This window comes from Drosophila arizonae, chromosome 5 (genome assembly GCF_054131065.1).
Source record: "Drosophila arizonae isolate 15081-1271.41 chromosome 5, UAZ_ARI_1.0, whole genome shotgun sequence".
In the NCBI taxonomy this organism is placed as follows: domain Eukaryota; kingdom Metazoa; phylum Arthropoda; class Insecta; order Diptera; family Drosophilidae; genus Drosophila; species Drosophila arizonae.
Genome location: NC_142925.1, coordinates 7,181,532 through 7,197,359, shown reverse-complemented (window position 1 = coordinate 7,197,359; position 15,828 = coordinate 7,181,532). Strand labels below are relative to the sequence as shown.

Genomic DNA, 15,828 nt, shown 5'->3' with positions numbered 1-15,828 from the left:
AAAAACGTTGACTGTGCTATAAACAAAATTAACAACAAATATAACTTTAAAGCTAAATTTATAAGAATTAAAAATAAACCCAAATTTACAATTTTTGTTTCATATAAAAAAGTTTTACATTTAGTAATTATATAACAAATTTAATTAGTTTAAATTAATTATTATTATTTATTTATTTATATATATTTTGCTACTAGATCTCTGAACTCTAGAAATTTTCTTTTTTTTTTTTTTTTTTTTTTTTTTTTTTTTTTTTTTTGCTTTTGTGAACCTCATGGACGGATGTTAAATCTGAAGTGTAAAAAATTGGCGCACAGCAGCTCAGCGAGAGGCTGCATACAACCCCCGAGTGATGTCAAAGAGGGGCGAGAGAGAGGGGGGTGAAGGGAGCTAGGTTAGTAAAAGGGCGGATAGTTAGGGAGGGAAGTTGGAGGTTTTAGTTGATGGATCACCAGCTTCAAAGAGAAACTAAACTGAAGTCGCAAGGGCTAGGGGTTTCCTAGATAAGGGTAGTACGATAGAACGATAGATTGGTATAGCTTTAGGCAAGGCAAGGTTCTAGAAAGCATTGCTAAATTTAATTGAACTCAAACTGCATAGGATAAGATAAGATTTAGGGGTAGCATAGCTGGGGGACTGTTAGCTTTTTAGGCGTAGAGTAGGTAGAAGATCTATATTCAAGATCAAAATGATGAATTTTTGAAACTAAAGTTCAGTTAATTCAGCTAGCAAGTGATGTCAATGAGGGGCGGTGCTGGGGATGGTTTAGCTCAGGGCAGATATTCTCAAGTAGGGGTGTAGGTAGGGGCATCTTTAAGGATCACAATTTTGATTAAAAGACTTACGTTAAGGCAGCCCAATAAGAGGCTGCCTACTATACCCGAGAGATGTTAGCAACGTGAGAGAGGTGAGAGAGGTTGGCTTAGCAAATAGAGGTAGTTAGGAGTAAGGGAAGGAGACGGGACGTAGAGATAGAGAATCTAGTAGGAGTCTGTGGGTAGTGTATAGGAGTAGTGGAAGTATTTAATCCTAATTAGGAATAGAGACAGTTGTTAGGGGTATGGGAGTAGCTACAGGCATACGGTGTGCGGGTGTGTGAGGGAAAGGGCAACATTAAGGATCACAATTTTGATTTTTAAACACTAAAGTTAACTAGATGCTAGTTTACTCTCATTTTGTACAGTGTATACGCAAAACGTGCTTCGTATATCGCATATAGGCATCTAAGGCATAGTTTTTCATTATCATTTTTTTTCTTTTTCATTTTCGATTTTTCTAGTTTAAACAAATTAAAATTTTTCACATTTTTTTCTACATTATCATTTTGTTTTTTTTTTTTACCAATTATTTACAACAATTTCGTATCACATTTGCATTTCGTTACATAAAAATTGCTTGAAATATATATATATATATGTATCATATATATACGTATATGTGTGTGTATACTTTTTTGACACAGTGTCAGTTTGTTGTATGCGCATGCAGTCATCTTTTTGAGCAGCACTGTGCGAAAATTTTTCACGCTGGAAAAAAAGTTGCGAACTTTTGCAAAGCGCAAATTTTTTCTCTCTCGTAGACTTAAGTTTATCTATATAGATATCGAGAGAGATATATAGATAGATCGATCTCTCTCTCTATATATATATATCAATTTTTATAAGTTAGTTTAACTAGTAGCTAAGTAAAAGGTACGAGTATAATAATTCTGTGTGTGTGTGTTTGTATCTGTGTGTGTGTGTGTTGGCTAAAACAGTGAGTTCTGGCTATAACGTACAACTGTGTATATTCAGTATTTGCATATATACTATATACTATATATACTCTATATAAAGATTATATCTGTTAATTAAATTGAATTTATTGTTGTTGTTGTTTTTGTTTTTATTGTTCCTAGATAAACTCTGAAAAACAATAACAAATTGAAAGCCCTTAGTTATGGTCAATATATGTGAAGTATATGGACAAAAGTGTGCACAGACATACTATATAGACTGTATACCAATATATACCTATATATATATATATCTGATCTGTATATATGTATATCTGTTGTCTTGTCTAGCTGCTTGCTTGTATATATCGAAGAAATGCCTAAGTTTTACAAAAGAAGAGCGCCCTCTGGCGTTGGCGGCACGCACTAAAAACATCTGCCAGTTAAACTGGCTGTTCAATTTATTGCCTTCTCTTTTCCTTACTGTTTTTTTTTTTTTTTTTTCTTGTTTTGTTTTTCTTTCTTACACTCGACTATAGACTAAAAAATTTGCTTTAATTAAGACTACATAACAGGATTTACGCATGGGTTTTACAACTTTTTCTAGTTCTTCCTATCAACTCTATTGATAACTCTTTTGAAGAACTCTCAAACTGTAAGTTTGCTCAACTTTTCTTCTCAGCTGCTGCTGCTGCTGCTCTTCTTCTTCTTGTTTTTGTGGGATTAGGTAACTACGTAGCTCTCATTGTTTCTTGTATTTTTTGTTTTTGTTTTTTTTATGTTGTATAAACATTTTTGTTTTTTTGTTTTATTTTTAATAAACTTTAAAACTAGCGTGTAATATTTATTGATTTCTTCACCCTTTGCTGCTTGTTCTTCTTCTTTTGCACTGATGCCGCCTTTATTGAGCTGTTAGATATATCGTTTGTCAGTGGCTGTCAAACTGCAGTGTCAGCTACGCTTCTCTAGAATTTCTTTATGTAGAGCCGGTTAAAATCTGCTTAAAATATGGAAGATTCTGTTGAGTGTCAGCTGTCAGTGAATGTCAAACTGTAGTATATGCCATATTCTTGCCTTGGATATTTTTCTTTGCTTCTGCCTCTACTTAGAAGATGACTGTCAGTGGCTGTTAAACTGTAACATAAGATAAGCGTTTATTCTATTTTGGTTGCATATTCTTTATCAGTGACTGTCAAACTGTTGTTTACTATACGTGTACCTCTGCCCGTATTTGTCTAGATTTACCGTAAGCTGTGAATTGCACTCAAACTGTCAACGTTTGGATATATCTACGTCTTCTGCATCAGTGGCTGTCAAACTTTATATATATATGCAATTCTGTATACATATATGTATGTATGTATGTATATATCTTTCCTTATAACGTCTACTATTCAGCTAATTGGCTGCCAAACTGTGTCAGTGGCTGCCAAACTGTGGCTGCTATTGATGGCTCTTGCTAAGCAGATGCGCATTGAACTCGTACACATTGTTGAGCTGCTCCCCGCAGATGTTGCACTTCCAGGGATTGCTCTCGCAGTGGCAGCCCTTGTGCAGGAAGTAGAGCGTCTCGTCGGGGAACTCGATGCCACAGAAATGGCAGGTGAGAATCAGTTTCCGATTCAGCTGGAGGTCGCTCTCCTGCCCGGACGACGTGATCGTCCCGTTGCAAATGGGCGTGGAGCTCTGGTTGCCGTTGTGTGTGCCGCCCGCTGGCGTTGTGGGCGTGCTGGCCGTGCTGCCACCTACCGAGGCGCCACTCGCACCACCGCCCGCCCCATTTAGCATCGTCTGCTGCAGCTCGTGCTCCAGCGGCGTGGCATTCCGGGTGATGCGATTGTTGGCCTTGGCGCAAATGCGACGCTTCAGATCCTCACGCAGAAGTGACTTCAAGGGCGAAACCTAAGGACGGAGAGAGGTGGAAGAAGAGAGAAGAGAAGAGAAGTGAGAAGTGAGAGATAGAAAGAGTAAATGACAAAGGGAGAAGGAAGAAAATTAGTAACAGAGAGAGAGGCAGAGAGAGAGAGAGAAACAGAGAGAGATAGAGAGAAAGATAGTGTGAAAGAGGAAGAGGAAGTAAATGGGAGTGTAAGAATAAAAAGGAGAGACGAAGAGAGTGAAAAGAATACATAGAGAGAGTGAAAGGGAGCGAGAGATAGTAAACGGGAGAGAGAGTGAAACAGAATAGGAAGAAGAATAAGAAAAGTGAGGTTAGGGAGAACAAAAGAGAATTATGTCAATTAGTTTAGTGGCGCTAACTTAAAGAGTGCATCATTATTATATATATTATCCAATTAGAATCTAATTAGATGTCAATGCGAGTGCTTGCAGTGGGCGTGTCTTGGACATAAGTCCCACTCAAAGTGTTTTCCTCTACAACAAATTAAACGCTCATGCGAGCCAAACATAGAGCCTCTCAAACTGTTGCTTAAAGTGACAGTGATTCTAAAATGTGAATGTGACTGTCGTGAACTGTGACTCGAAATTATCATCAAATTGTGACTATAAACGGAGACTAACGACTGAAGTGAAGCAAACGCCCTTAGCCCACTCCAAGCCAGCAAGTTCACTAATCTAATGCTACAGTTTGAGAGCCCACGAATTGAGTTTCAGCTGTATACTGTTAACAATAGTTTTGTATTTTATTTTCCCCATTTTAGTAGTCACAGTTTACAGGGCGATGCTCAAAGAGACAACAGTTTAGGAGTCACAGCTTAGCCTGTTACAGTTTGAATTGCACTCGCTTGATGGATCTCATTGGCTACACAAATTGGCTTTAGCAGCCAGTGAACTTTACAGTTTTAGAGCTATTGCTTGTTGCTGTCTGTGTACTCTAAGTAACAGATTTGTTTTTCTTATACAATTGCTCTCAAACTATTTCACAAATCCACTTTAAGCACTCATTTGACATCATTTGAATACCCATTATTATAATTATCTAATAGAAGGTAATTCTCTCTCGATTACCCTCCATATTCCCTATATTCATCTACCTTGATCAATGAGGTGACTCTGTTGTTGTTGTTGCTGCTGCAATTGTTGTTGTTGTTGTTGTTGTTATTGCTGCTGTTGTTATTGTTGTTGTTGTTATTGGCAGCACTTTCCGTATCGCTATTGGCATCACCATTCAGCGACTCCTTCTTGTCCGCCGCCGCCTCCTCCAGCGACACCGGCTCCTGCGATTAAGAATTAAAAGAGGAAGTTACAAAATTTAATTGGAATTTTTATCCACTGATATCGTTTGCTCACCTGTTTGATGGGTATTAGACTAATCGAAGGCGTTATGTGATTCTCGTGATGATGGTGATGATGGTGGTGTGGAAGCTGATGATGCAGATGGGCGTGGCTCTTGTTAGAGCCGCTGCTCGATGTGATGGGCGTGGCCTTGCAGTCCATCGGCAGCTCTTGGGGGGCGAGGAGCAGTGAATGTTCCTTTGAATCGGGTTCAGTTGAGCTACTGTTGTTGTTGCTGTTGCTGCAGTTGCTGCTGTGGTTGTTGTTGTTGGTATTTGTGTTGTTATTGTTGTTGTTGTTGTTGCCCTGTTGAAGAAAAGATTCACGCAAAACGCAAATAAGCTAAAAGCCCATGAGCCAAAGATGGATCGCATGTGAATGGCAAACTTGAACTGTAGATGGCGCTTACATTGAACAGCTCCGTATTGCCGCTCTCGCTGAGCGTTGAGATCTCCACGTGGGGCGTCAGAAAGTGCATGGGAGGCGTGGCATTCTCCAACGATCGCATCGATTCACCGCTATCGCTCTGATGGCTGGCCGCCACCTGCGATTGCCCCACCTGGGCCGGCGCCAGCGTCGGCTGACCCACCTGGCCCACCTGGGGCTGTGCATAGCTTGCGGCCGCTGCTGCCGCTGCCGCTGCTGCGGCCGCCGCCGACGCCTGCGATTCGAGGGCCAGCAGCAGCGAGGAGGTGCCACCCGGACCCGGATTGTCCAGGTCGATGCCATGCCGGTTGAAGAAATGTATCCTCAGGGACTTCATGGAGCCGGCGCGATAGCTGCACAACGGACACGTCTTGACCAGATCGTGCTGGCCCACGTGCTCGTTCTGGAAGTGGGCGCGCATCGCGATCTGGCGCTGGAATCCGCGATTGCAGATGGGACAGTGATAGGGCAGCGTTTTCGTGTGCGTCGTAAAGTGCTCGGCCAGGTGATCCTTGCGGAAGAAGCGCTTCTGGCAGACGCGGCACTCGTACGGCTTGACGCCCGTGTGCCGCATCTTGTGGCGGCGCATGTTGGCGCCGTTGGAGAACTTCATGTTGCACACGTCGCACTCGAAGACCTTGCGCGACGACGACGACGAGGAGTTGCCCGCCGGCGAGGAGCTGGCCGAGGAGCTCGAGCCGGCGCCAGTTCCCGATGCTGACGCTGACGCTGACGCCGCTGCCGCTGCCGCAGCCGATGCAGCAGACGCCTCTGTTGTGGCCAGCTCCTGCTTGCAGCTGTCCATGTGACTGACGCTCATGTTCTCCGGCTCGTCACTCTGCTCGCTCTTCAGCCGCACCGCCACCACCTGCCCGGCCAGGCACTGCACCACGTGCAGCAGCAGCGACGCCCGCGAGCTCGTCTCAAAGTTCTCGCAGCGTTCGCAACGGAATGTCATGGGCGGCGAGTGGGGCGCCGTGCTCAGATTTGTTGGCGTCGGCGTCGGTGTCGTGGCCAGTGAGCGCGGCGACTCCTGCAGTTCCGTTTCGGTGGCCGCCTCCTTCAGGCTGCGCAGCGCCAGGGCATTGTGGTGCAGCAGGGCGGCCGTCGTCGGGGTCATGTCCACGATGAGGCCAGCCACATTGTGGTTGGTGTCTTTGAGGGCCAGCTCCATGCCGCTGGCTGCTGTGCTTATCCCTGCTTCGGCCATCTGCAAGAGGCAGTAGAGGGCAGAGATTAGAGGAGTATAGCGAAGGATATCCAGTTGGACAAAGTTTCTATATATAAATTTGTGGCTAAGGGAACGATTCAGTTGCATACAAAATTACAGCTCTTTAGCTCTTGTAGCTGCTGAGCTAGAGCGTCAAACTACTTTGGAACTAGTTCACAAAAGAACCGTTACAAAGTTATATTTTATAGAAAGGGAGGGAACATATTTGTTGCTATTGTTATTGATTTTTTCGTATATACTTAGAGTCAAATAAGAATAAACTAAATATATGAACTAGTTACTAAAATGAACTAGTTCGTAAATTGAACTAGCTCTCAAAATGAACTACTTCTCAACACAAGCGCAAGCAAATGAGAGTGAAACATAAACTGTATAAATTTGAAAATTAACAGGTTACCAAAATGAACTAGTTCTTAAATATATGAAAATGAAGCATGAATGAAAATAAATAAATTTCAAAATGAATTTAAGACCAAAATTAACTACTTCCCAATTTGAACTATGGAAAGCGAAAACCAATGAGAATGAAACACAAAATGTATAAATTCAAATTATGAACTAGTTAAAAAAAATGAACAAGTTATCAACAAGAACTACGAAAAGCGCACAGAAATAAGAATGGAACACAAAATGAATAAATATATACAAGAACCAATTCCCGAAATGAACCAGTTCCACTAGTGAACTAGTTCAAGCAACATACTGAAAACGTTGTGTATTTAAATATTTAGAGATCCCATCTATAGCGTAGACAAGCTAAGCTGTCTAATTCCAAGACCATAGCCATAACGAATGGTATTCATAGGTCTGGGCTATACGCGACTATACTAGAGTATATCAATATATAATATAGAAAGTTTCTCTCTTCCAACTCGAAGTTCAGCAAATGTTTGGCTTCCCACAGTGGAAAACCAGGTGAAGGGCGGCGAACATGCAAAGCCAGTCAACTAATATGCCCGCCTGGCTGCCTATGGGCGGGCATCGAAACAAAAAGCAATCGAATCGGGGTCAGCATCTGGAGAGGTTTTGGCCAATGTTTAGAGCCAATGCAACAAATTGGCCAAGAACAAGCCAAAACATGTAGAGTTATACAGAGATATATGGATATGGGTGTAGATAGATGTGTATAGGTACATGTATGTATATATATGTTGTATATATATCTCTCTATGTACAGTTAAGTTGGGCTGCAAAAAAAAGCCATTTTTGGGCGTTCGCCACGTTGCTTGAAAATACCAAAGTTATTGAGGCCAATTGGCTTGGTCGGGCAGGTGGGCACAGAGACACACACACACACACACAGAAACACAGATAGATACATGTGGTTACTCAGCTACAGTTACATTTACAAGCTACAGATACATTTACTGAGATACAGCTGCATTCTAAGTCTGAGCGCGTCTACAGCTGCGTCTCTTCAATAGGTCAAAGTTGGGATGGATTTTGTATTTTGTATTTTTTTTGTTTTTGTTTTTTTTTTTTGCTCTTGCTTTTGCTTTTGTTTTTGTTTTTGCTTGAAGAGTCAGAAACCAAAACGAATTTTAACATAACAAATTGCGACCTTGAAATGAATGTAGATATATGTATATTGAGATATATAAGTGTATATACATATATACATATATTTATACATATATATATATGTATAAATATACATCTGCATTAGCATTAGCCAGTTCACAAAAGCCAGGGACAATCGAGCAGACAAGACTCCCAAGCAAAGCTAAACATATATGTGCATACACACACACACACACACTCACACACACACACACACATATATAGAGTACATCATCATGCAAATTGGGGGCATTTCAAAAGTTTTAGTTTTTAGGCCTAAATAATCCGAGTGCCAACTTTTATGTAAATCTCTTCACTTTTGCGCCCTCAAAAAAATATATAATAAAAAAAAAAGCCGAAATATGTAAAAAATAATTACAATATAAAAAGGTTTTATTCATTATAACAGGTTTCATTCGGTTTGGTTCATTTGATGCCCTTGCCATTGGACGGGTATTCAAAGTTTTTTAAATACTTTTGTTGCACATTTCACAACTTGAACTTGAAGAGCCCATATTTTAGATGGTATATGCAGATACATATATATGGATATATGTGGATAGATAAATGTATGCATAGACATAGAAATATAAATGCATATAGATGTATCATTAATTATTTATCTGGTTACATATAAAGATATTCAATTCAATGGCAAATATCTCAGTAAATTTAGAGACAACAAAATTGATCTATAAGAAAACTAAATACAAATACGTTGTTTTATCTTTGTATGAAAAATCAAATAAACTTTCTATGAATCTCAACTATCTAGAAATAACGAAATATGCATCAAATCCACATATGCATAAAATCCACATTGAATAAAGCATTCGATTCCCACAACTTATGTTCAGATATCCAAAAATGAACTGCTGTTAAAGCTAGAATTACAAAATCTTCAAAATTTATTTGGATAGCTGGAGCGAGTGCGAGCCAGAGAAACCCCAGAAGCAGAATCTTGCTTATACTAAATAATTATGCAATTAAAATTATTATTAAATAATAATATGTATTAAAATATAATATTTCTCATATACAAATATTTTGCAAAGGCAGAGCATTCAATGGTCATCTTGTTTAAATGTGATTTTTCTTTTTTTTCCACAAACATATTTATTTCAACTTCTATTTTACATTTGCATACTTCATACATATGCCATGTGCAATAAGTGCATTAAGTCTTCGCTTTCGGCTAAATTCAATGAATTTCCAATTTCCAAAATGGTTCCCAATTGCTGCAGATTACAAGATAACAGAATTTCTACTAGAATTCGCAAATAAAGAAATTCCAAATAGAGAATTCGCAAATAAAGCAATTCCAATAAGTCAAACATGGTAAGTCTTATAGGTTTGCACAATCTTATCAGATCGAACAGTTAGAGTGTCTCAGCTTCGCGCAATGGATTTTTCGCCTGCTTCTTCTGCCTCTTCTTTGCTTTAAGTGGAGTCAAAGGGTGCAAATACAAGCACACGCACACATAGGCACACACATACGCACATACGCACACCAATAGTTGTTGCCTTTGCGTATGGTTAATTATGAGTTGCTTAGGTGTTTTTGTTGCTGTTGTTTCTTCTTTATTTTAGTTTTTATTTTTGGCGCTTTGGCATTAAAAATGCGAGAGTATTTATAATAGTTGGCTAGTTAAGCTAGTTAGCTGCCCAATGGAGTCATTGGGTCAAGTTTTTCGAGAGCAACTGGGTCAAACGACAACAGCAGCAGCTGCTGCTGCAGCAGCGACAGCGACAGCGACGTCGACTGCGACGCACGCTTGGGATGTCCCGCATTTTCGTGCGCTGCTCCCAATTGGCAAACTTTAAAATGAAAAGCAAAAACAAATCTCAGCGTAGCTTGCCAAAATGAGAGCGTGCACACACACACACACGCACAAGCAGAGAGTGAGAGAGAGCCATGCATTCACACACATGCACATACAGACGCACGCACTGCCTAAGCAGCGCCGCGACATAATTGGAACAATTTGAGAGCCCTTAATGACGTCGACGTCGACGCTAGCGCTGCCTGTCTTTCGAATTCGAATTCAAATTCAAATTGAATTTTGATAAATCTTTTGTTTAGCTGTTGTTGTTGGTTTAATCATATGCACGCAGCAGTCACTCGCATAACCGATTTGACCTTAACAGCATTCACCTACCGGTTTTCTAGTGGCATCAAGATGAGGTCGTACCTCTTCCCAATACCCCACACCCGCTCGCCTGAGGCCCCCTTCCTCTACGCCCCTTCACTGTGCTTTTGCCCCCATTCATGCTCAAAGAAAATGAGTCAGTCGGTCGAGCTGTGATTTTGTTGTTGCTTTTGTGTTTGCGTTTGGTTTTGTTTTTACTTATGTTTTGCGTCTTCGCTTTGGCATGCCTTGCTTTCATTAGACCGCAAATCAATGAACCATTCCCAAAACGTTCCCCTGTAGGCCCCGTGTCCAATCAGGCACACGTTCTAGTTGGGCTTGCAAATTTGTATGTTGGTTCTAATAAGGCGAAGCTAGCTTTGAATGGATTTCCAGGTTGAATTCATTGAGAGCTGCGAGTTCCGATTGGCGTTTGAATGGGAGTTAATTGGATTTGATTTGTACAAACTGGCAATTGTTACTATATGAATGCATAGCTGCATAACGAATTATTATTTGTTTTTAATTTATTTAATACTTTTATTTAATGTTTATTTTTATTAGCATAGAAGCGGTTCAAATCTAAATATAGCTGCAAAGCAGATGCACATTTTAGCTCTAATTAGACCCTTTGCGTTGCTCATTAAATACAAGTCCAACCAACTAGGTTGGTTTGTGCGTACCCTAAAAACGCTGCGCCCAATAAGTCTAAGCTTGAGTTGGTTTCCGATTGGATCATGTACATACATACATATGTATATGAGCGCGCATTACTGTGTGTGTATGAGTGACATGTGCTTAAAGAACAAGAACAAACAGGCACACGAGACGACAAACAGACGGAACAGTGGGACGGCGGGACAGTGGGACAGCGGGACAGTGGGACAGACGACGTGAAACCACTTTCCACGGTGACACAGTTAAATGCTACGTGCTCTTTTGCTACTTTTGCTGCTGCTGCTGTCGCTGCTTTTATTACAACGAGCGTTGACAGCGAAGTCGGCAGCGACGCCGGCAGCGACGTTACTCCCATAATAGAAAGTGGAACAGGAATTTCCCTCCCAACATCAATGCCAGCAGCAGCAGCAGCAACAACAACTGCCGCAGCGATGATTTCATTTGCTGCAGCAGCAGCAACAGCAGCCGCCGCGCACATTGCGAAACACTTGCCACGGCCAACAAGCAAATGGCAACAGCAACAAAAACAACAGCAACAAACAACTACAACAACAGCCAAGAAAAGCAGGCAAGAAAAAGGCGTAAAAAATAGTTCAATTGTGGGCAGCGTTGCTCAGCTGAGCGCCAAGAGCAAAAGAGAGCGCGTCTAAACAAAAAAGAGAGTAAGAAATGTGTGAGAGAGAGTGGGAGAGGGAGAGAGTGCCAGAGAGAGTAGGCGCGTGAGCGTAATTTAAGTGAGAGCGCGAAATATCCAACTGGGCAGGCGGCATGCAGCATTTTTGTTTACGTATTGTTGTTGTTGTTGCTGCATTTGCTTTTAAATATATAAGCTATGTATTTATATATTTTATATATACAATTACAGTTTAGCTGCTTTCGCAATTACATCAAGCCTAAACTTGTGCATTGACATTTAATGCACACGCAACTTTCTTATTGGTTTCTAATTGCTGCACAAATTGCATTAAAACGGCGTGAATTAGTTTCTAATTATTTATGGCAAATGGTATGTCCCGTGCTGTCCCGTTCCGTCCCGTTTCGTTTCGTTTCGTTCCGCACACCATGCTCGCGCTCTCTTTGGTAAGTGGCACTCAGGCTGGCGTATAAATTTGTTTTCTTCTTTTTTTTTTGTGCTGACCTAATTATACGCTCATTTTGATTCACTTGATTTTCTCTGCTCACACACACACAAACACACACACTCATACGTTTCGTCACTGCGTCGACAAGTGGAGCAGCAGCAGCAGCAGCAGCAACATTTTGCGGTGGCGTCGGCGGCCCATTGGGGCAGGCGGCGACCGCAATTCTTAATTTTTTTTTTTTTTTTTCATTTTTTATTTCTTGTGGTGGTTACTGGGACGTACATTATTGGGCTTCCGAAAGATATGTGTTTGGTACTCACACGCTTTAGACGCCTATTCGCGCACTCTATTTATGTGTTGTATCACTTTTCGTTCTAGTTAGTTGCCAATTGCATTTGTTTATGCGTTTTGTTTCGTTTCTTTTTTGTTGTTGTTGTTATTGTTTATCCTTCTTTTTTTGCGAAACACCTGCGCAATGCCTCCCTCGAAAATTCACTGCGCGCGTATTCTATTCGATCAGTTCGCTCTCTCGTTCGATTTCGATGCCGATTTTCGATGCCGTTTGCCGCTGCCGTTGCCTATTCCGCTTATTGGCGCTGGCGTCGACGACGCGCACGAACGAACTGAAACCCAAGCAAACTGCAATAGCTGGTGGAAGTACAAAATGTGTTTGTGTGTGTGCGAGTGTGTGTGTGTGACAGAGACGCGTCGGACAGACCGACAGACAGAGCGAACGTCTCTTGCTGCTGCTGCTGCCTGTCTGACTGGCAGTCTCAGTTTCTGTTTTGTTTTGGGACGGAAATGCCAGTGGCGTAGTCGCCGCTCCATTTTCGTTTAGATAAAAAGGGGGTTTCAAAAATAAAAAATAATGGTACATATTTGTATATATTTTAATTATATTTATATATTTACTGTTTATGTATAATAGAAAGAATATAATATTTCAATAATTTTATTTTTATATATTTTTATTTATTTATATTTAAATATTAAATTCATATTTGACTGTGCATAATTATTTGCTAATTATGTGACACATATATGCTTCAGGTCACAACCCCTCTAAGAAACGCAGCCTCTGTGCAAAGATTTGCCAATCGTTGGCGCGCTCGAGCTCTCAGTGGCAGCGCAGCAGCAGCAGCACGACCACCATCAACAACAACAACAACAACGGTTGACTGGCGCAAGCAGCAGAATTTGAAATTAGGTCAACAGGTTTAGTTGGTAGTGGGCCTGAAGAGCGCTCGGCGACTGCGGCCTATTCGCACGATAGTAACTAGAGTGTGTTGTTGTTGTTGCTATATCTCGTGCTGTTGATGGTTGTATTTTTTTTTTTTTTTTTTTTTTTTTATTTGCTTGCTTAGCTTACCTATGCGGCGACCTCGGACTGTCGCCACCATCCGGGCATCCAGCTCAACACTCAGCGCATCCAACGCCAACGTTGACGGCGACGTCAACGCCGACGCAATATGCGTTGCGTTTATTGCACCACAGTTGCAGTTGCAGTAGCAGCAACAGCAGCAGTTGCAGTTGCGGGTGTTTGTGTTTGCAGGCACAATTTCGAGCATTTTTGCACACTGACACACACACACACACACGCACATAAAGCACGCTGTCTATGTGTGAATTGGGCACACGGCATGGTTAGAAGAAGGAAGCGGTGTGGGAAGCAGAGGAAGAGAAGGAAGAGATAGAAGAGAAGGCGACGGCGACGGCGACGGCGACGACAGACGTGAGGCTAAGTTGCGCCCGTTTTCATTACATGCGATAGATCTTTTGCAAGCTCTGTGTGCGTGTGTGTGCGTGTGCGTGTGTGCATTTGGGGGAAATTGTGTGCGTCAGTTGGTGCAAAATGTTGTTGGGAATGTGCATATACATATATGCATGTGTGTGTCTGTGTGAATGTTGAGTGCTGAGTGCTGAAATGGAAAACCATATGCAGCCAATAAGAGCAAGCAAGATATATAAGCATACAACTGTGAGTATGTGTGTGTGTGTGTGTGTTTTTGTGTGTTCGCCTGTGGATATGTAAATGTGAATATGCTTTGTCCATGAGACGCGCAGCATGAATTGCCACACACTTCTTAGTTGGTTTCTATGTCACAATCAAACTCACACACACATACACACACATAGACACAGATGCGAAAAGGTATAAGAGACGGACAGAAACGAATAGTCGTAATGAGTGAGCCGTCGCAGCAGCAGCAGCACCTGCAAGCAGCGCAGCAGCAGATAATCCCAGTAGAAATTGAAACTGGCTGCGGCAAGTTTAGAAACTGGTATAGAAATAAACACACATACATACATATACATACAGCATATATAGAGGCAATCGACCTTGTAGGAGTATTTTGTCTTGGAGCGCGCGCACGCCCGTAACTGGGCCAACGCGATTGCACTGAAAATCAGGTGGGCGTGACGTAGGTAAATGTTGGCCAATGCACAGACTGTTAATGTGTCCATGTGTGTGTGTGTGTGTGTGGGAACATTTTGGAAAGCCAGAAGCAGCACCAGGGGCTGTCATATACCCTTGGCTGCCACATAATCCAAAATAAAGAACATACACCCACAGCCGCACAAACACACACACACACATTGAATCAGAATTCCTTTGTAAATAGCCATACATATACTCATCAAATATATAAAGCATCTAAAATAGACACATGGATTTTCATAAGAGCAACTACAACAATAGACAGTAACGGGCCTTGTATTTGTTCTTGTTGCTAAATTTTACCTTCAGCGCAGCTGGAATATTTCGCAACAGTCTCCGAAAGGCGTTTGTATTTGGCAATTTTCGGATTTTGAAATACCACAAGGTGCATTCTAACAAGAAAATACACACGCACACACACACACACATACAGAGACAGCTGCGCGCTCTCAGCGCTCATACACTCACACTCACGTACACATGTACACAGAGTCACTGCAATTCTTGGTTCGTTTCTCAATGGGAAGTTAGTGGTGGGCAGTTTCTTAGGGGGCTGGACTGCGCAAGGTGCAGCAGCAGCACCACCAGCACCAGCAATAACAACAACAATCGAACTAACCTCCACTCTTGGCTGTGCCGAAATCAAAAACGCGGCGACTGCTTTACTCTTGTAGTGTTGTGCAGCTGTTTGTTTTTTGTTTCTGGAGCGAACGCGAAAATCAGAAAAAATTCAACACACTGTTGTTGTTATTCGGAAACGTAACGAAACGAAAGGGCAAGCGCAGCGAGCAAAAAGTTAAGGCTTAAATAATAAACAACAATAATAATAATAAAATAACGGACGCACACGCGTTGCCCACATCTGTATGGGCCAAAAGACGAAACAGCACTGCCGACGCCGCGACGGCCGCTCTATTGTTGAGTCTGCTTCAGCCTCTGCCTCTGCCTCTACTGCTGCTGCTGTTGGTGCTTGCGCCTCTCAGTGTGTTGCAGTTTTCGAGTCAGTCCCGCTTCAACTGCGCGCGCTCAGTAAACAAGTCGAAGCGATTTCGACGTTTCCTCAAGGCCTACAGATTTAGGCCAAAAAAAAAAGAAAAAGAAAACAACAAAATAATAATGTACAACACCAATAGTGGCAGCTTGTTGGTTGGTTATTGCTGTTGTTGTTGGGCCAGATCATAGTGAGCTCAGCTCTCGGTTTGGGTTAGCAACGAGTTTCCATCAGCAATTGGCCGTCTTACACAAAATGCAATCGTTCTAATTGCGCAACTATGCACGGCCAATTGCGATGCAATGATGCATAAATATGAGATTTAAGCTTGCCGCCACAGTAC

At 41.8% G+C, this 15,828-nt stretch overlaps 1 protein-coding gene across 5 annotated transcripts; it reads right to left on the bottom strand.

The window, feature by feature from the left end:
* Window positions 1–215: 215 nt before the first annotated feature.
* Window positions 216–15,451, bottom strand: LOC108615307 (uncharacterized). Of its 5 annotated transcripts, none has more exons than XM_089471922.1 (6): window positions 15,114–15,451; window positions 13,424–13,973; window positions 5,358–6,584; window positions 4,964–5,254; window positions 4,708–4,890; window positions 216–3,616 (listed from the first exon to the last, which is right to left on the bottom strand). In XM_089471922.1, the coding sequence occupies exons 3-6, from the start codon at window positions 6,582–6,584 to the stop codon at window positions 3,158–3,160; spliced, it is 2,160 nt and encodes a 719-aa protein (XP_089328048.1). In that variant the 5' UTR covers window positions 13,424–13,973; window positions 15,114–15,451; the 3' UTR covers window positions 216–3,157. The 5 variants fall into 5 exon arrangements, with proteins under 5 accessions (XP_089328048.1, XP_089328044.1, XP_089328045.1 ...); XM_089471918.1 differs by lacking the exon at window positions 13,424–13,973 and adding an exon at window positions 12,375–12,677 and having other exon boundaries at window positions 15,114–15,450; XM_089471919.1 differs by lacking the exon at window positions 13,424–13,973 and having other exon boundaries at window positions 15,114–15,450.
* Between the last annotated feature and the right edge of the window lie 377 nt (window positions 15,452–15,828).

Excerpts from the sequence above, each read along its gene's own strand:
- LOC108615307 (XM_089471922.1), bottom strand. The coding sequence starts at position 6,584 with ATGGCCGAAGCAGGGATAAGCACAGCAGCCAGCGGCATGGAGCTGGCC. Across the intron at positions 4,891-4,963 it reads GTCTAATACCCATCAAACAG|GAGCCGGTGTCGCTGGAGGA; the intron begins GTGAGCAAACGA and ends TCTTAATCGCAG. Across the intron at positions 3,617-4,707 it reads GAGTCACCTCATTGATCAAG|GTTTCGCCCTTGAAGTCACT; the intron begins GTAGATGAATAT and ends CTCCGTCCTTAG.